At 31.0% G+C, this 14600-nt stretch overlaps 1 protein-coding gene across 1 annotated transcript; it reads right to left on the bottom strand.

Moving 5' to 3' along the window:
* Positions 1-764: 764 nt before the first annotated feature.
* LOC114174119 (expansin-A10-like) lies at positions 765-2303 on the bottom strand. Its single transcript, XM_028058879.2, has 4 exons — positions 2152-2303; positions 1898-2040; positions 1496-1808; positions 765-1149 (listed from the first exon to the last, which is right to left on the bottom strand). Exons 1-4 carry the CDS (start codon positions 2232-2234, stop codon positions 843-845), a joined length of 846 nt encoding a protein of 281 aa, XP_027914680.1. The 5' UTR covers positions 2235-2303; the 3' UTR covers positions 765-842.
* Between the last annotated feature and the right edge of the window lie 12297 nt (positions 2304-14600).

Genomic DNA, 14600 nt, shown 5'->3' with positions numbered 1-14600 from the left:
TAAGACTCCGTACGAAAAACATTTGCATCATTTTGTTGACGTTATGATTTTTTGGCTTTAAAAGTTACTATTTTTTTTTATCAGTTTTAAAAGTTAGATACTAAAATTTTTAAAACGACGTAAACCAAAACCGAAGTATACGATAAGGTGAAACGACCACTAATATCACACACACACGCACTAATTGGTAGAATAAACAAGAAAGAAGGAACATGTAGTAGTAGTAGTAAATTACAGCAACATTCCATAGTTGTAGAAATAGGGCAATTTACACTTCAAAAGTTGAATACAAACAAAGACATACTAAGACAGATACAACAAAAGACATAGTCGAAACCAAGGTTGCTTACAACATAGGAGTAAGCAAACAATGTTTCTAAAAATCACAATGGTGAAGAAAACTAAAAGTAAAAATTTCCAATACTAACGGCGGGTGGTACGACATAGTCCACCTCCTCCAATTTAGTAGGTCACATAAACTATGAAAACTCCATCTCTGCTAGCTTTCAGCAGCAGAAAGGTTGAAAAAGCTTCCAAAAATGAAAAATAAAGAAAAAAAATACCCCAATAGTAAAAAATACCCTAAGAATGGGGAACCCCTTATGATTAAGAGCCATCTTAAAATAAGCCTTAACCATTTTATGATCCCAAGAATAACACCAATTCACCCCACCCACCCACCCACCCACCCCTCCACCAAGTAGCATACTGTATAATACCTTAGTATACCATTGAGTCATCATACTAACACTTAAATTCAGAAATTATAGAAACATATATATATATATAGAGTGGTGTATCTAAATATTTGGAAGTTCTTGAAGTTGTGAATGATGGTGGTCCTAGCGGAATTGAGCACCAGTGTATGTTTGTCCGAAGGACCACCCAGCTGGGGCAACATTGTAGGACACCACTGTGTGGCCATCACTGGTTGTGACCTTAAAGGAGAGGCTTTGGCCATTGAGATAGTTGTTGCTCTGCCAGTTTTGACCCCAATTTCTGGACATTGGCATCCACCCGGTTCTGGACCCTTTTATGGCCACACCATGCACATCCCCGGCACCTCCTACGTTTGTTACCAGGACCAGGTTGAAGTAGGAGTGACCATTTATCGTGAACCTTATGCCACCCCTTCTTCTGCAGGGCACCCTACACACACACACACACAAATTAAACTTTGCTGTTATCATCCAAATAAATGTACCCAATAGCATGATTTGCATTATTTCTATATAGACATACAAATGAGAATTCTTATAAATGAGAAAATTAACCAAATAGGTGGAGAACAGTTGTTTCACTGTAAAGTTACCAACTTTGAGAAGAAAGTGGTTTGGTCATTTACCACTTGAGTTAAAGCAGGGAAACTTCCAAGAACTTGAGTTAGAAACAGTTCAAGAAAAAAAAAAAAAAAAAACTCCTTTTGAAAAGTTGAAGGTGACAGAGGGCAAGGTAGTTTCATTTTTTCTGAAACTCCAAAGAACAAAAATGTTACCTTCTGTAGGACACAGGCACGATTCCAGCTTTGTATTGTGCAATGCGCAGAAAAACGGGTTGAGAGAGGTCAAAATGGTGCAGGGGAGGGTTGCACCACCCTCCCGCATTGTTGGGTAAGGCATTGTTTGGAGGACAGAAATTGGTGGCAGTGACCAAAATGGAACCAGGAAGGCACCACCTGTGATCACTCACACACCTTATCTCATAGCATGAACCACAACTCAGACCATTGTTGAACATAGCAGTGCTTAAAGCAGCAGTGTTTGTTCCATAGCCTTGGCTGTAGAGGTTCCCATACCCACAAGCCCCACCTACACAAAAAGAGTTGCTTTATTAGGCCTTAATCAATTAACAAGTTTCAGATAAAAAAGATTGGATCTTTTTTATGATTGGTACATACCCATTGTTCCAGATGCATCACTCCCTCCATAGAAGGTGGCGTGTGCATTAACCCAGCCTCCACCGTAGCCATAGCCATAGGCAGAGGAGAACATTGTGAGAAGAAGCCCCACCAAGAGCAGCAGAAGAAACTGAGCCATTTTCCTGAACAAATCCAAAAGAAACAGAATTAGTGTTCTAGTAATGGTTTTCTGAAATTGCATGCAACATTTAGCAAGAAAAAGTTGAGATGATGCAATGGAAATTTGCAATTACTTTGACAGAGAAGGTTGAATTGCAGTGTGAGTGAAGGAAAAGTGAAGGAAGGTGGCACTCAATTTATAGCGCTTGGAAGGCATAAGCAATAGGGTGGTAGCTTTAACTGACGCTTTTGAAAGTGTTGGGACCAGAAACTGCAGAGGGTATAAGCGGTTTCTGAAACGCTTTAAAACAATGCAATTTGCGAAGGGGCCCACATTTTAAGCTACTAAAAGCTGTTTTGTAGCTGAAGCCGTGTGGTTTTGTAGCTTTCCTTGCTGGAAAATCTACGAAATCGATGTGGGACATGGCGGTTTTGAGTTATGCTGCCATTGCCACATGCAAGCATCTTCCATTTGCCGCAAATACCCTTTTGCACAACCCCTACGCTTTTTCAACTCTTTTTTCTGTTCTTTTTCTCATGGAAAATGTTGTTGTCACAACAAAATTGGATGGGATTTAAAAGTAAAATAAACAATAATTTAATTTCTAGTTAAAGTATAGTTATGCTTTTAAAATGTAATATGTATTTGTTCCCATAAATTAATTAATCTTTATCTCAGCAAATATAATATATTTGTTAAGAGAGTAACATAATTTTAGTAACCTTAGTGTAAAAGTTATATGTGTTTTAAAAAATATGAATATTATATTTTATTTCGAGTATTCTTATTTAGTATGTATAGGTTTAAGGTTATTACTCTCTTCACCCAATTTTAAGTGTTATATCTTTAAAAGTTTTTTTCTTTCTATTCAATTGTTATTTTTATAGTTTAAGATAGTATTGACTACTTCTTTTATCATTTATATTCTTATTTTGTATATAAATTTTAATTAGTTTATGTATGTGAATGTATTGTAAAGTAGAAATAAAAGAAATAAATAGAAAATGTTATAAATATTTTATTAATTTGAGAAACTATATTATTTTAGTTTTCCAAAATAACTTGAATTATACTTGAAAAAAATAATTAAAGGAAGTATCCCATATTAGAACCCTAAAAGAATAATGTCAGGTATATTTTAGTAAGAGTATATTTTGGAAAAAAAAAATTTATGGATGACAAAAATATTCTTGTAAGTAATTGTAGATAAAATTTATGATGGATAATTAATATTCATAAGTATTTATCATTTTCAAGCAGTTTAACTTTACTAAAAAATATTTGTAATCGTAAAAATTTAAATTTGAAATTAAAATTATATTTTAATAAATTAGATTTAATTAAAATCAAATTTAAAATTTAGTTTAGATCAAATTTAATTAAAATATATATTTAATTCCTATTTAATTCAAATTTTTATATTTTGTTGTTATTTAATTTTAAAAATTTATAAAATATTTTATTTATTAATGGACATCCACGAATTTTAAAATACACATAAATATTTTTTAAACGAATAAATAAACGGACAACAATTATGTGTCTCTGACCAAATCCATTACATGAGACTTCAGAATATGCATGAAGCTATGACTTAAATTTGACAGGTTAAAAATCAAGAATTTAGTAATAGAGGAAGTTTCAAATTTGCTCTTATCATAAACTACTGGCATAATATATGGTTAAAAAGCTTAAACCGGCGTTTTTATTTTTGTGCTATCTTATTTTAATGAGTCTACATTTAATATTTATATTAATTTTAATTATATATATACATATTTGTATAATTTATAGCTTTAATAATGTCGAAAAACAATATAAATTGAAGAGTAGCATGAAATGAAATGAAAAGAGCAGGAAAATAAAAACATAAGTAATATTACACTTTTTTTAATGGTTAATCTATATTTTGTTATTCATGACTTTTACTACTAAATTTTAATATAAATATAAATATTTAATTTTGTAAGTCATTTTTAATAATAAATACCAATATAATATTTATATAAATAATAAATTTCATCTTAAAAGAAAGACAATATCTCTCTATTTAAAAAAATTTGGAACTAAATTAAATTAAATTAAATGGACATATTGAAAACAAAATTGAAACATATAGAGATATGTGAGGACTAAATTGAAACAAATAGATATATGTGAGAACTAAATTAAAATCAAGAAAATGATATTGGTAGTGACATTGACACGTGGCAAGGTATTGCCATGTGACACATACTAAGGACTTAACTTGTGGCAAAACAAAATTCAAATTTTTTTTAAATTAAAAAAATTAAAAATAGTGAAAAAAATGAGAGATTGACAAGTGAAACGCGGTTAATAATTTAATAATTTTTGTTTAAAAGAGACCTAATTGAGACCAACAATTTTTCAAAATTTGGTATGTAATTTACACATTTTCAAGAACAGAGATCAAATTGACATATCAGGAAAGTGAATACCATCATACTAATTAAACTCTTTTTAGTATGATGTTTAAAATAAGATGTGAGAAAATAGAAATTGTCATAACTAAATTTATTGAGATAAGAAAAGTATTATTAATTTTTTTTTGTTTTCTAAAAAAAATTAAGTTAAAATTCACTTGTGTATAAATTATGATGCAGAAATTTTTTAAAAATTCTAAATTATTATTTTTAATTTATTTTATGAAAAAAATAATTTCATTTCGGTAATATGTTTTATCTGATAGAAATTTTTTAATAAATAATTTATAACAATTAATAACGTTGGTTGTTTTCTAACATTTTTTTACAACTTTTATTTTACGGTATTATAATATAAAATTTAACATATTAAATTTTAAATGAAATTTCTATATCATACGAATAAAAATATTATACATACATATATATATATATATATATATATATTAATAGCTAAATAAAATATCAATTAAAATTAAAATTTTATAATACTCTAATTAAAATAAAAAATATAAAAATATCACGTAAAAAATGTAGCAAGGTTAATCCAGCGAATTTAGAAATATAATAGAATGGTTTTTACATGTGGGAATGAGATAGTAATTTACACCTTTGTGTAGACCAGATATATGTTTTTGTAATTTTTTTTAATAAGATTATCTTACCCTTTATTAATAAAAAATATACAATCAGACACATAATTGTATAATTCCTAGTTAGTAATATTAACTAAAAAATAGTCATTTAATTTTATAGTTTCTTTATAAATATATTTATTCTTGAATATTTTCAAATTATATTATTTTAATAAGAATATGCAGATAAATGTGTTTATAATAGTAATAATAAATAAATAAATAAATAAATAAATAAATAATAAAAGGGATAGAGTAAATTGTTTGGAAAGCTTATGTTAATGTTGAAAATTCTCATAACTGCATCGGTGTGGAGAGAAGTTTCCATTAATAACACTGGAGAATAATTGGTGAAACGGTTTATCTTCCTTCAGAGGCATTTGTTCTGCAAACCAACCCTTTTTAAAACAGAAAAACCTATAGGCAAAAGGCCGAAAAGGTTTGGTGAAGTTATTATATATAACAAATGCAAATATTGTCTCTAAATGCTTGGTAGGACAATACAAGTTATAAATAAAAAGTATTATTTAATAAAAAGTAAAAATCTCAATAAATTTTTTTTTTTGAAAACTAAAGTAATAATTATTTTGAGATTATATATATATATATATATATATATATATATATATATATATATATATATATATATAAAGAGTTAGAAAATGACTTTTTAGGAGTGATAGTTGTTTAAGAAGATCGAGATTCAATTATTTTAATATTAAAAAGTTTTAATATAAATAAAATTGTTATAAAAGAGTTTTACTAGTTTAAAATATATCATCTCTCTAGAAATTATTTTTCTAAAGTTCTCTAACTTCTATCTAAGAGTTTTTTCTTTTTGGTCGTCTGATTGAAAAATCGAGACCGTAAGATTGATCGTCTCGACGAACTCTTCAATTTGGATCAATCAATTTCTCCGGTCGTGTAAGTTGAGTTTCAACCTCTCGTTTTGGTTTATTCCTATTTTCTGTTGCATGTGAACCTTATTCCACGTAAGCGTCTTTTTAATCATCAATATGTATTTCTACTGATCGGTGATCATAATGATATGTCCTTATTGTTATTGTGATGTTTCTATGTGTAGATAGAACATTCTATGGAGTAAGAAGTGTTTGGCCTTTATAGAGTCGTATAAATAGGCTAATTGGTATTACACTGTTTTTAAGTTACAAACATTTTATAATTATTATTTGTATGATTATATTGTGATTGTCGTTACATATGAGTTGTGGAATGATATGTGATATGTGAAACTATGGGATTTATGTTTAATTCTGCTTGTTTAGAAATGTTTGATGTTTTAGTATTGCATTTGACATCAATTGGCATTGATGTATATGATAAATTTGAGTTTGGTATGTGCTTGACATAAGTGAAGGTTCGTGGGTTACTTAAACTTGTTTGGGGAATGCACAATCATGTAGAATCATGTTCTACAAAATTCGACAGACTTGCTGAGCGAGTATTTACTTGTTGGACGAATTCTAAATCAGAGGCTCTCTGACTTAGGAGTCGCTAGACGAGCATTTACTCGTTAGACGAATCCAAAGTCAAAGACTCATGACTTGGGAGTCGTTGGGCGAGCATTTATTTGTTGGACGACTTATTGAAGGATGTTTTCCTTTGGAGTCCTAGTGATACACTCTTTGGGCAAGCATTCTGGTCGTATATCAAAAATGCACTTTTCACCCAGTAAGATGTGTTCGTTGAGCAATGGTTCATGACTTGAGTAGTTGTTGACTGATTTATTTTAGAAGTTCTGTAACTTTTATGAATGATTGATTGAGAGATAATTGATAAATTAGAATTTGTGGATACTAATTTAAGGAGAATTAGTAGTGGATTGTGTAGTGTATACATTGATGTAAGGATCTAGTTGGAAGTTATCTCGATGCTCTATTGACCATTCAAATTCTCAAGTAGAGAGGAATGAGGTATGTGGTGAGAGGATCAAGAAGTCCTAGCCTAGGGTTTTACCTTGACCAAAGGCGTTAACAAACTAACCTTGTGTATGGTAGAGTATAACTCTTTGTCTATCGCTCTACAAAGAATGAAATGTCACTACAAGTGCACAACTTACCATGATCTGATATCAATGCAAGTATCTGGATAATTGAGTCATAACTTTAGGTCTTTGCATGAAATAGGATGATTAATTTGTATGATTTATGTTTTTGGTTTCTTGAATTATTAGATTTTTTTTATATACATTAGCTTATCCTTCTTTAGTGTTTCTGTCTTGTGTTGTTTGTCTTTCTTTTGCGATGATCATCTATTCGATGGGAGCAGATTGGTTACAGTTTCAAAGGCACATCTGGAGGATGAGGAGCCATTAGTTAGGTTGGTGGAAGGTTTTGCTTGGGAGCTTTTATAAGTGGTCAATTTGTGTATAGAGCTAGAATTAGTTTTTAGTTGATATGTATAAATGTTATATTTTTATAGTCCTATCTTTTGTAAGACTGTATTAATATACTTTATATACTGTTTTATTTGTTTTGAACACTAGGATGAAACATCCTATTTAATCACTCATATTTCACTCAAAAAGTTCACTTGTGTATCACACTTGTAAGCCCTTTTTCGAAAGTACTCTCTTGCCCCTTTTCACTCAAATTCCTTTTAGCACTTGGCAAAGAACTCCTGTAGCTTAAGCATAGAGTGAACAATCAATGTGAAAAACATTACGAGATCTAAAACTTGACTCAAGAGGTCAAAGTTTAAAAAAAAATCTACATAAAACTTCAAGAAATTTTAAAAGATATAGAAACAATAAAGCTAGAAAGAAATAGGACTACCGAAAAGAGTTATCTTAACATCATGGAGACTTAAATTAAATGACTAAATGCAATTCACATATAAAACAACTTTAAACAAAAATGTAGCAAAAAATTTGTTGAACTCTTCAATTTTATTTTTGCTTTTGGATCCTTACTTTTTATATTTCTTTTGTATACTTTTCTTTCTTTCTTTTAACAAATATTTGTTTATATAAATTTGGATCCACTATTCTTTCTTTCCTTTTCAATTTTGTAATTCAAACATACAAACACAAAAAGCTTATATCGTTCAGCGAGCCTAATCTCGTGGGGCAAGAGTATTACACTAACTTCTCTCGCTTGGCGAGCTTAGTCTTGTTGAGGAGTCAAACAATTTGACTTTTCTTGCTGAGGGGATTGATGTTTGCTGGACGAGAGCATTGTACGTCGAAACCCAAATTTTGCAAACATAATGCTCTTTAATCACCAAAACTAATATAAAACAACATAATTACACTTCTAAATAGTTAATTGAAATCATAATTAATAGAAAAATAGATAATTTCCATGGATCAAGTGTAGAAATACTCAATTTAAAACGAAAAACACGAAGAACACAAAGAACACAATCATTCAATAATTTTAAGTGCAAGTATACATAGATCACAATTGTTCCAACAATCATAGAAATCCAAAATAAATTCCAAAGGCGCTGGGCTGCAAAAATAACTTGAAAACGCAGTCTACATACGTGAATGTTCGCCTAATGAGCGAGAGTGCTCACCTAGTGACACAACTCAGAAACAAAACCCTCGCCTAATGAACCAAGTCACTTAGTGAGCTTACAAAAATAAAAGAAAAATTACAAAACCTTTTTCATTGCCAAATTATTCTTTAGGTGTGCTCCAAGTCATGATTTTCATTTCCTTTGAGTTCCAAGCTTCATGGAGCATTATGAGCTTCAAGAGATCTGTTCTTATAAGCTTTTCGTCCTCAACCTTGTCATAGGTCCTTTGAATTGTAATGACTCCTCTTCAAGTTCTTCTTGTATTGGATCAAGAGAGAGTCCTCTATCAATATGCATGGTTGAATACATTTTCCCAATGGCGAGGAGAAACTTCAACAAACAAGCTAATGCTTGTATTGATTATTGCCCGTTAAATAAGTTTACCATAAAGAATGAATACCATCTCCCTATAATAGATTACTTGATGGACTAATTGAGAGAAAACTCTAAGTTTTCTAAAGTAGATATAAGGTTAGAATATCATCAAATTAGAGTAGAAGAATAAGACATACAAAAGACTACATTCAGAACTAGGTATGGTTATTATTAATGTCAAGTGATGCCTTTTGGTGTAACTAATGCTTCTAAGGTATTCATGGATTATATAAATAAAATATTTCTTCCATTTTTAGATAATTTTGTAGTTGTTTTCATAAATGCATTCTTATTCATTCCAAGTCTATTAAGGAGCATGAGGAACACTTTTAAATTCTTCTTCAGACATTGAAAGACAAATAATTGTATGCTAAACTGTCTAAGTGTGAACTTTGGTTAGAGGATATGAAATTCTTACGACATGTGATTTTCAAAGAACGAGTATTAGGGGACCCAACAAAAGTAGAGATAATTTTGCAATGGGAACCACCAAGGGAGATAATTGAGATTTGTAATTTTCTAGGTTTGACAAGGGTATCATACGAGATTTATTAAAGGATTATCTAAAATAGCCATGTCTTTAACTCAACACTCCAAGAATGGTTAAAATTTTGAGTGGAAGAAAATATGTGAGTATTTATCAAGAGCTCAAGAAAATATTAACCACTTCTTTAGTGCAACCTAATCCTACTGGACACTTTGTGATATTTTGTGATGCTTCCAAAATAAGATTAAGATGTGTTCTTATGCAAGATAAAAAAAGGGTAGTGGGATATGCTTCAAGCAAACTAAGAGCACATGAGATAAATTACTCAACCCATGATCTAGAATTAGTTATTATTGCATTTGCACTCAAATATGCAAAATTATGTGTATGATGGTAAATTTGGGATTTTTAGTGATCAAAAGAGTCTCATATACTAATTTGATCAAAAGGAGGTAAATATGAGAAAAAGAAGATGAATGAAATTTTTATTTTAATACAATATATAATTTTACACACCTTTATCTTGTATTTGGACGAGATATTTCTACAAATCTAAGAAATTGAAATACACGATATTTGAATTACTTAAGTTAAATTCTCTTCATTTAATAAATATTTTGTTTGGCTAAAGTATTTAAATTTCTCTTTTAAGATAAAATTTCATTTTAGAAAAATGTATCTTAAAGTTATCAAAAAATATTATTTAAATTTAAATTTAAATATAAAAATATTATTTAACAATTTAAATTTTTCAATATTTTTATGGGAATAGTGTATCAAAGATATAATTGTCAATTTGGTCCAACTTATAAGGCTTGGTCTTGGTCCACATGGGTCAAAGCCAAAAAAGTCAACAGGACCAAAAATCCCGCATAAAAAAACCCCTCATGGCTAAAAGAGTAACAAAAATTAAAATACTCAGCTCAGATCGAAGGTTGAGTCGAGTCGCCACGAGTTGAAGATTGAGCCGAGATGGCTTAGGCAATGGTCAAGCCAAGTCGGTCAGGTTGAAGGTCGAGTTGAACCGATTTGGGCTAAAGGACAAGTAGAGAGGAGTTGGGCCACATGAGTCAAAGGTTGAGTCGAGTTAGCCTAATTTGAAGGTTGACTCCATTGAAGGTCAAGTCAAAGGTCGAACTGAGTCAACTATGGACGAAGGTCGATTCAAGTTAGTTCGGGTTGAAGGTTAGCCCAAGTCGGCTAAAGGTCGACTCAAGTCTGTTGAAGGTCGACCCAAGTCGGTCGAGTTGAAGAATCGAGTTGAGTTAACTCAAGCCACATGTCTAGCCTAATCGATTAGGGCCAAATGTCGAGGCAAGTTGGTCTGGGTGAAGTTCGAGTTGAGTCAACCTGGGTCGAAGGTTGAACTGAGTCAACCCGATTGGAATTCAGGTTGAGTACGCTTGTGTTTACAGTTGAGTCAAGTCGCCATGAGCCAAATATTTAGTTGAGACATCCTAAACCAAAAGTCAAGCCAAATCGTTTGGATCGAAGGTCAAGCTGAGTCGGCTCAAGCTAAAGGTTGACTAGAGTTAATCGGCTCAAAGAATCAATTAGAGCCAATTTAGGCCAACGGTGGAGCCAAGTTAGCCCGAGTCGAGCTATCGGTCCAAAGGTCAAGTTATGGCTTTTAAGGCCGATGGTCAACTTGAGTTAGCTAGGCTGAAAGTCTATCTAAGTTGGCTCAACTAAGGTCGAGCCGCGTTGGCCTTAGCAGAAGGTCAACTTGAGTCGATTAGGTCAAAGAATCGAGTCGGGGCAATGAAAAGGTTGACTTAAGTCGACTCGAGTCAAAGGGTAGAGTCAAGTCATCCTAGACTATATGTTTGACCATTTGTCCTAGGTCGACTTTGACTTGTATCGACTCATCTCAACCTTCGACCTAGACATACTTAATTTGAACTTCAACACATTTTAACTTGATTCGACCTTCGACCTAGGTTAAATGTCCTATATTTAGGAATTAATTACAATATTATAATGGACCAAACCATATGATCTTCACCCTAACCCACTTGAAAATGAGTCTTTGGTGGATTTGGAATTTTTGAGTCTCTAATTTAGTGGCTCAATAAAATGGAAGCTTATTTAGGAGTCACAAACTAATTCTTTTATCTTTTGAATGAATTTTAAATTCTATTATTTTAATTATTTAAAATATTTTGTTAAAACTTTTAATCTTTTTAAAAAAATTTTAATTTTCTCATCAAATACTTAATTTTATTTAAAAAAAATTAAATTTACTAAATAAAGAAATTATTCCCTTAAATCAGCTCTTCCACACACAGCATTACACAGCAGCATATGGGCGCGGAAGTGTTGCCAAAATATCTTTTTCTTTCTCCTGTGCATAAGCATATATGAATCTGCTGTACTGTGTACGACATTGTTACCTTAGGATAAAATTAACTTTATGATTAGTAGTGGTTCATCATAAGCCACTCGGGAATCCTCTCACCATCGTATTACATGTCTATAAAAAATATTTTTTTTTTACATATACTTTCATAAAACTATTTTTCTTACCAAAATATTCAATTGTAGGAATATACATAACCTTAAAAAGATTAATATTTGAGTGAGGAGTAAGTAAATATTTGGAAAGTGGTTGTTGAACGGAAGTAACATTCCTGAAATGGAACCCTAATGATCCAACAAATAAAATAGTTAGGTTGAGAGGTACATACCCTATGTATGGCCATATCTCTGTGTCTGTCTTGTGGGTCTTCTTTGCACTCACGGACGGTCGCTATTCAACTTAACATCTCCTCTTACTATTCATCACTCTATTCCCAACTACACTAAAGCAACTTTGCACATGCATCATCACTTCTTCAAACTATCTTCAACAACAATTATTTTCCTATTTTTCTTTTATATATATATTTTTTCTTTTTCGTTCTCAAGTAAAAAAAAAAGTGAGTTTTTTTACTCTTTCTTACCTTTACCTTTTACTTGAAAAGAGTACGTTAGACATATTAATTAATTATTAAAAACTTCTTGGATTTTGGGTTGAAGTCTTCTTTAAGGCTTAGTTAACACAGCTACTATCCTCATTGAATAAAAACTTTACTTTATTTCCTTTATCAAATTAAATTTAAATATTTATTATTTAAAGAAAAACTGAATCATATCTTCTCGGTTGTCATTTATACTAAGAAAGATACTATCAAGTCTTAACTAGGATAGTTTCGTGGAATTTTTTTTTATTACAATAATTTGAGGACCCTTTATTTAATGAAATTTTAAATCTAAGTCGAATAAATAATATATATACTGGTCAGAAATATTTAAGTAGTTGTGCTTCTACACAGCTGGATTTTGATTTTGATTATCTGTCAGGCAAATAATATATGGTGATTAGTGAGTGATTAATGAATCTTAGTTGATAAGATTTGCATGGAAAACGATAAAACTGATTTGAGATTTTACGTGGAAATGATCTTAAACCGCGATTCTCGCTATTAGTGTTTCTTAATCACTTTAATGAACCAGGGCTTATAATAAATACGTCTACAGAAATACAGGTGAAACAGGTGTTGTTCAATGAAAAAGAATTAAATCTACTTCTTGTTTTCCACCATCTGAAATTCTCTTAATTTCAATTTTGCATAAAATATTTCTATAATGCTTTGGTAACTAACCTATATATGTTTGATCTATATCTTAAGGATGAAAGTGTTTTTGTAAAAGAAAAGAAAAGAAAAAACACCATCATGATTGGTAGGTCAAAATAGGCTATGGTTTTAAATATATTAATTTGGCATGATAAGCACAAAGTGCTGCAAGGGATGAACTTGTGTGACCTAATTTGGAGTTTGGCTAGGCATAACCCAGCCCATTTAATGGCATTTTGGCAACTTGCACTCACATCATAACAAAAGGGGCACATTGAATAGGCAGCAGAAAGAGAGAGAGAGAGAGAGAAAAAATATATTTTAAAATTTTTTTTGGGTGAAATCCTAAATTTGTCCTCAAGAAATTTATAATAAAATTAAAGTTAGTTCCTTAAAAATATCGTTTATAAAAATCCTTAGACACTATTAACACTTTATGTAAATTAATTTTTTTTACCTTTGTAAATAAATAACTACTGTCACTCTTCCTATTCTAAAATAATTGTCTTTTAGTTCTTCATCCATCTTAATCAGTGAGTGAAAACTTTAAAATAAATGAAATTGTTTTATTCAATTTCGAATTGAAATTCTAAAGATGCAGCTGTGATAAGTACTTAAAAAAAAAAAGAATTTTCCCCTCACAGTGTTGTCATTTCCCATTGGGAAACAAAAATTGCTCATTTCAAGAATACTCTGACTAACTTATTGATTTGTCTTAAAACTCTCTGTGGGTTATCTCTGAGCTCCACAAATGAACAAGACTGGGAGATAAAACCAGAGAAAAAAAAAACAGTGTTAAAGACAGAGTGATTCAAATCAATGGCTGACATGCTATGCTATATGCTATGGCATGCTAGTGTTTTCTGGTAGAATGCAGTGGCTGCACATCACATGCATTCATGCATTCATGCATGCATGCGTGTAGTGTGTTTGTGTTACCAATGCTTAACTCAAACCAAGGTATGTATGTGCCATTTGCCCTTTGAAAGCGATTTGTGAGAAGTTTGAAGACTCGCCAAGGTAGCAGCTGCACATGCACCCTTTTGGCTTTTTCTCATTGCCCTATCTTCAAAATCAACTTGGATTCTCATAACATCATTTTTCTTTTGAATTTCTTTTCTTGTGGCCCTAGCCATCACAGTAACACTCAGAACGAAAGAAACGAAACCACCATAATTCAAAAATCATATCATCAATATGCTGTCAGATAAAAGAGAAATTACAGAGACTTGTGATATTATGGTATCTGAGTGATGGGTAATTCTCTCTACCTTGTCCATTTCTTGAACTTCTACACTCGCATGAATACAAAGGCTATTTTCTCAGTCTATCTGTTTCAGTTTGTTAAAATGTCGCAGTTCATTTTGTAAGGTTTTTATTCACTCATTATGCATATCAGTGAGAGTGTGCAAAAGATACTATATAAAGTAATTATTAGGTTAAATTATTCATTGTTTGTTTCTCTCAATTATTTGCAGATT

This window comes from Vigna unguiculata, chromosome 2 (assembly GCF_037176805.1).
Source record: "Vigna unguiculata cultivar grain cowpea cultivar isolate G323 ecotype 2 chromosome 2, ASM3717680v1, whole genome shotgun sequence".
Lineage (NCBI taxonomy): Eukaryota > Viridiplantae > Streptophyta > Magnoliopsida > Fabales > Fabaceae > Vigna > Vigna unguiculata.
The sequence above is the reverse complement of the archived record's forward strand: the minus strand, read 5'-3'. Positions and strand labels throughout refer to the sequence as shown.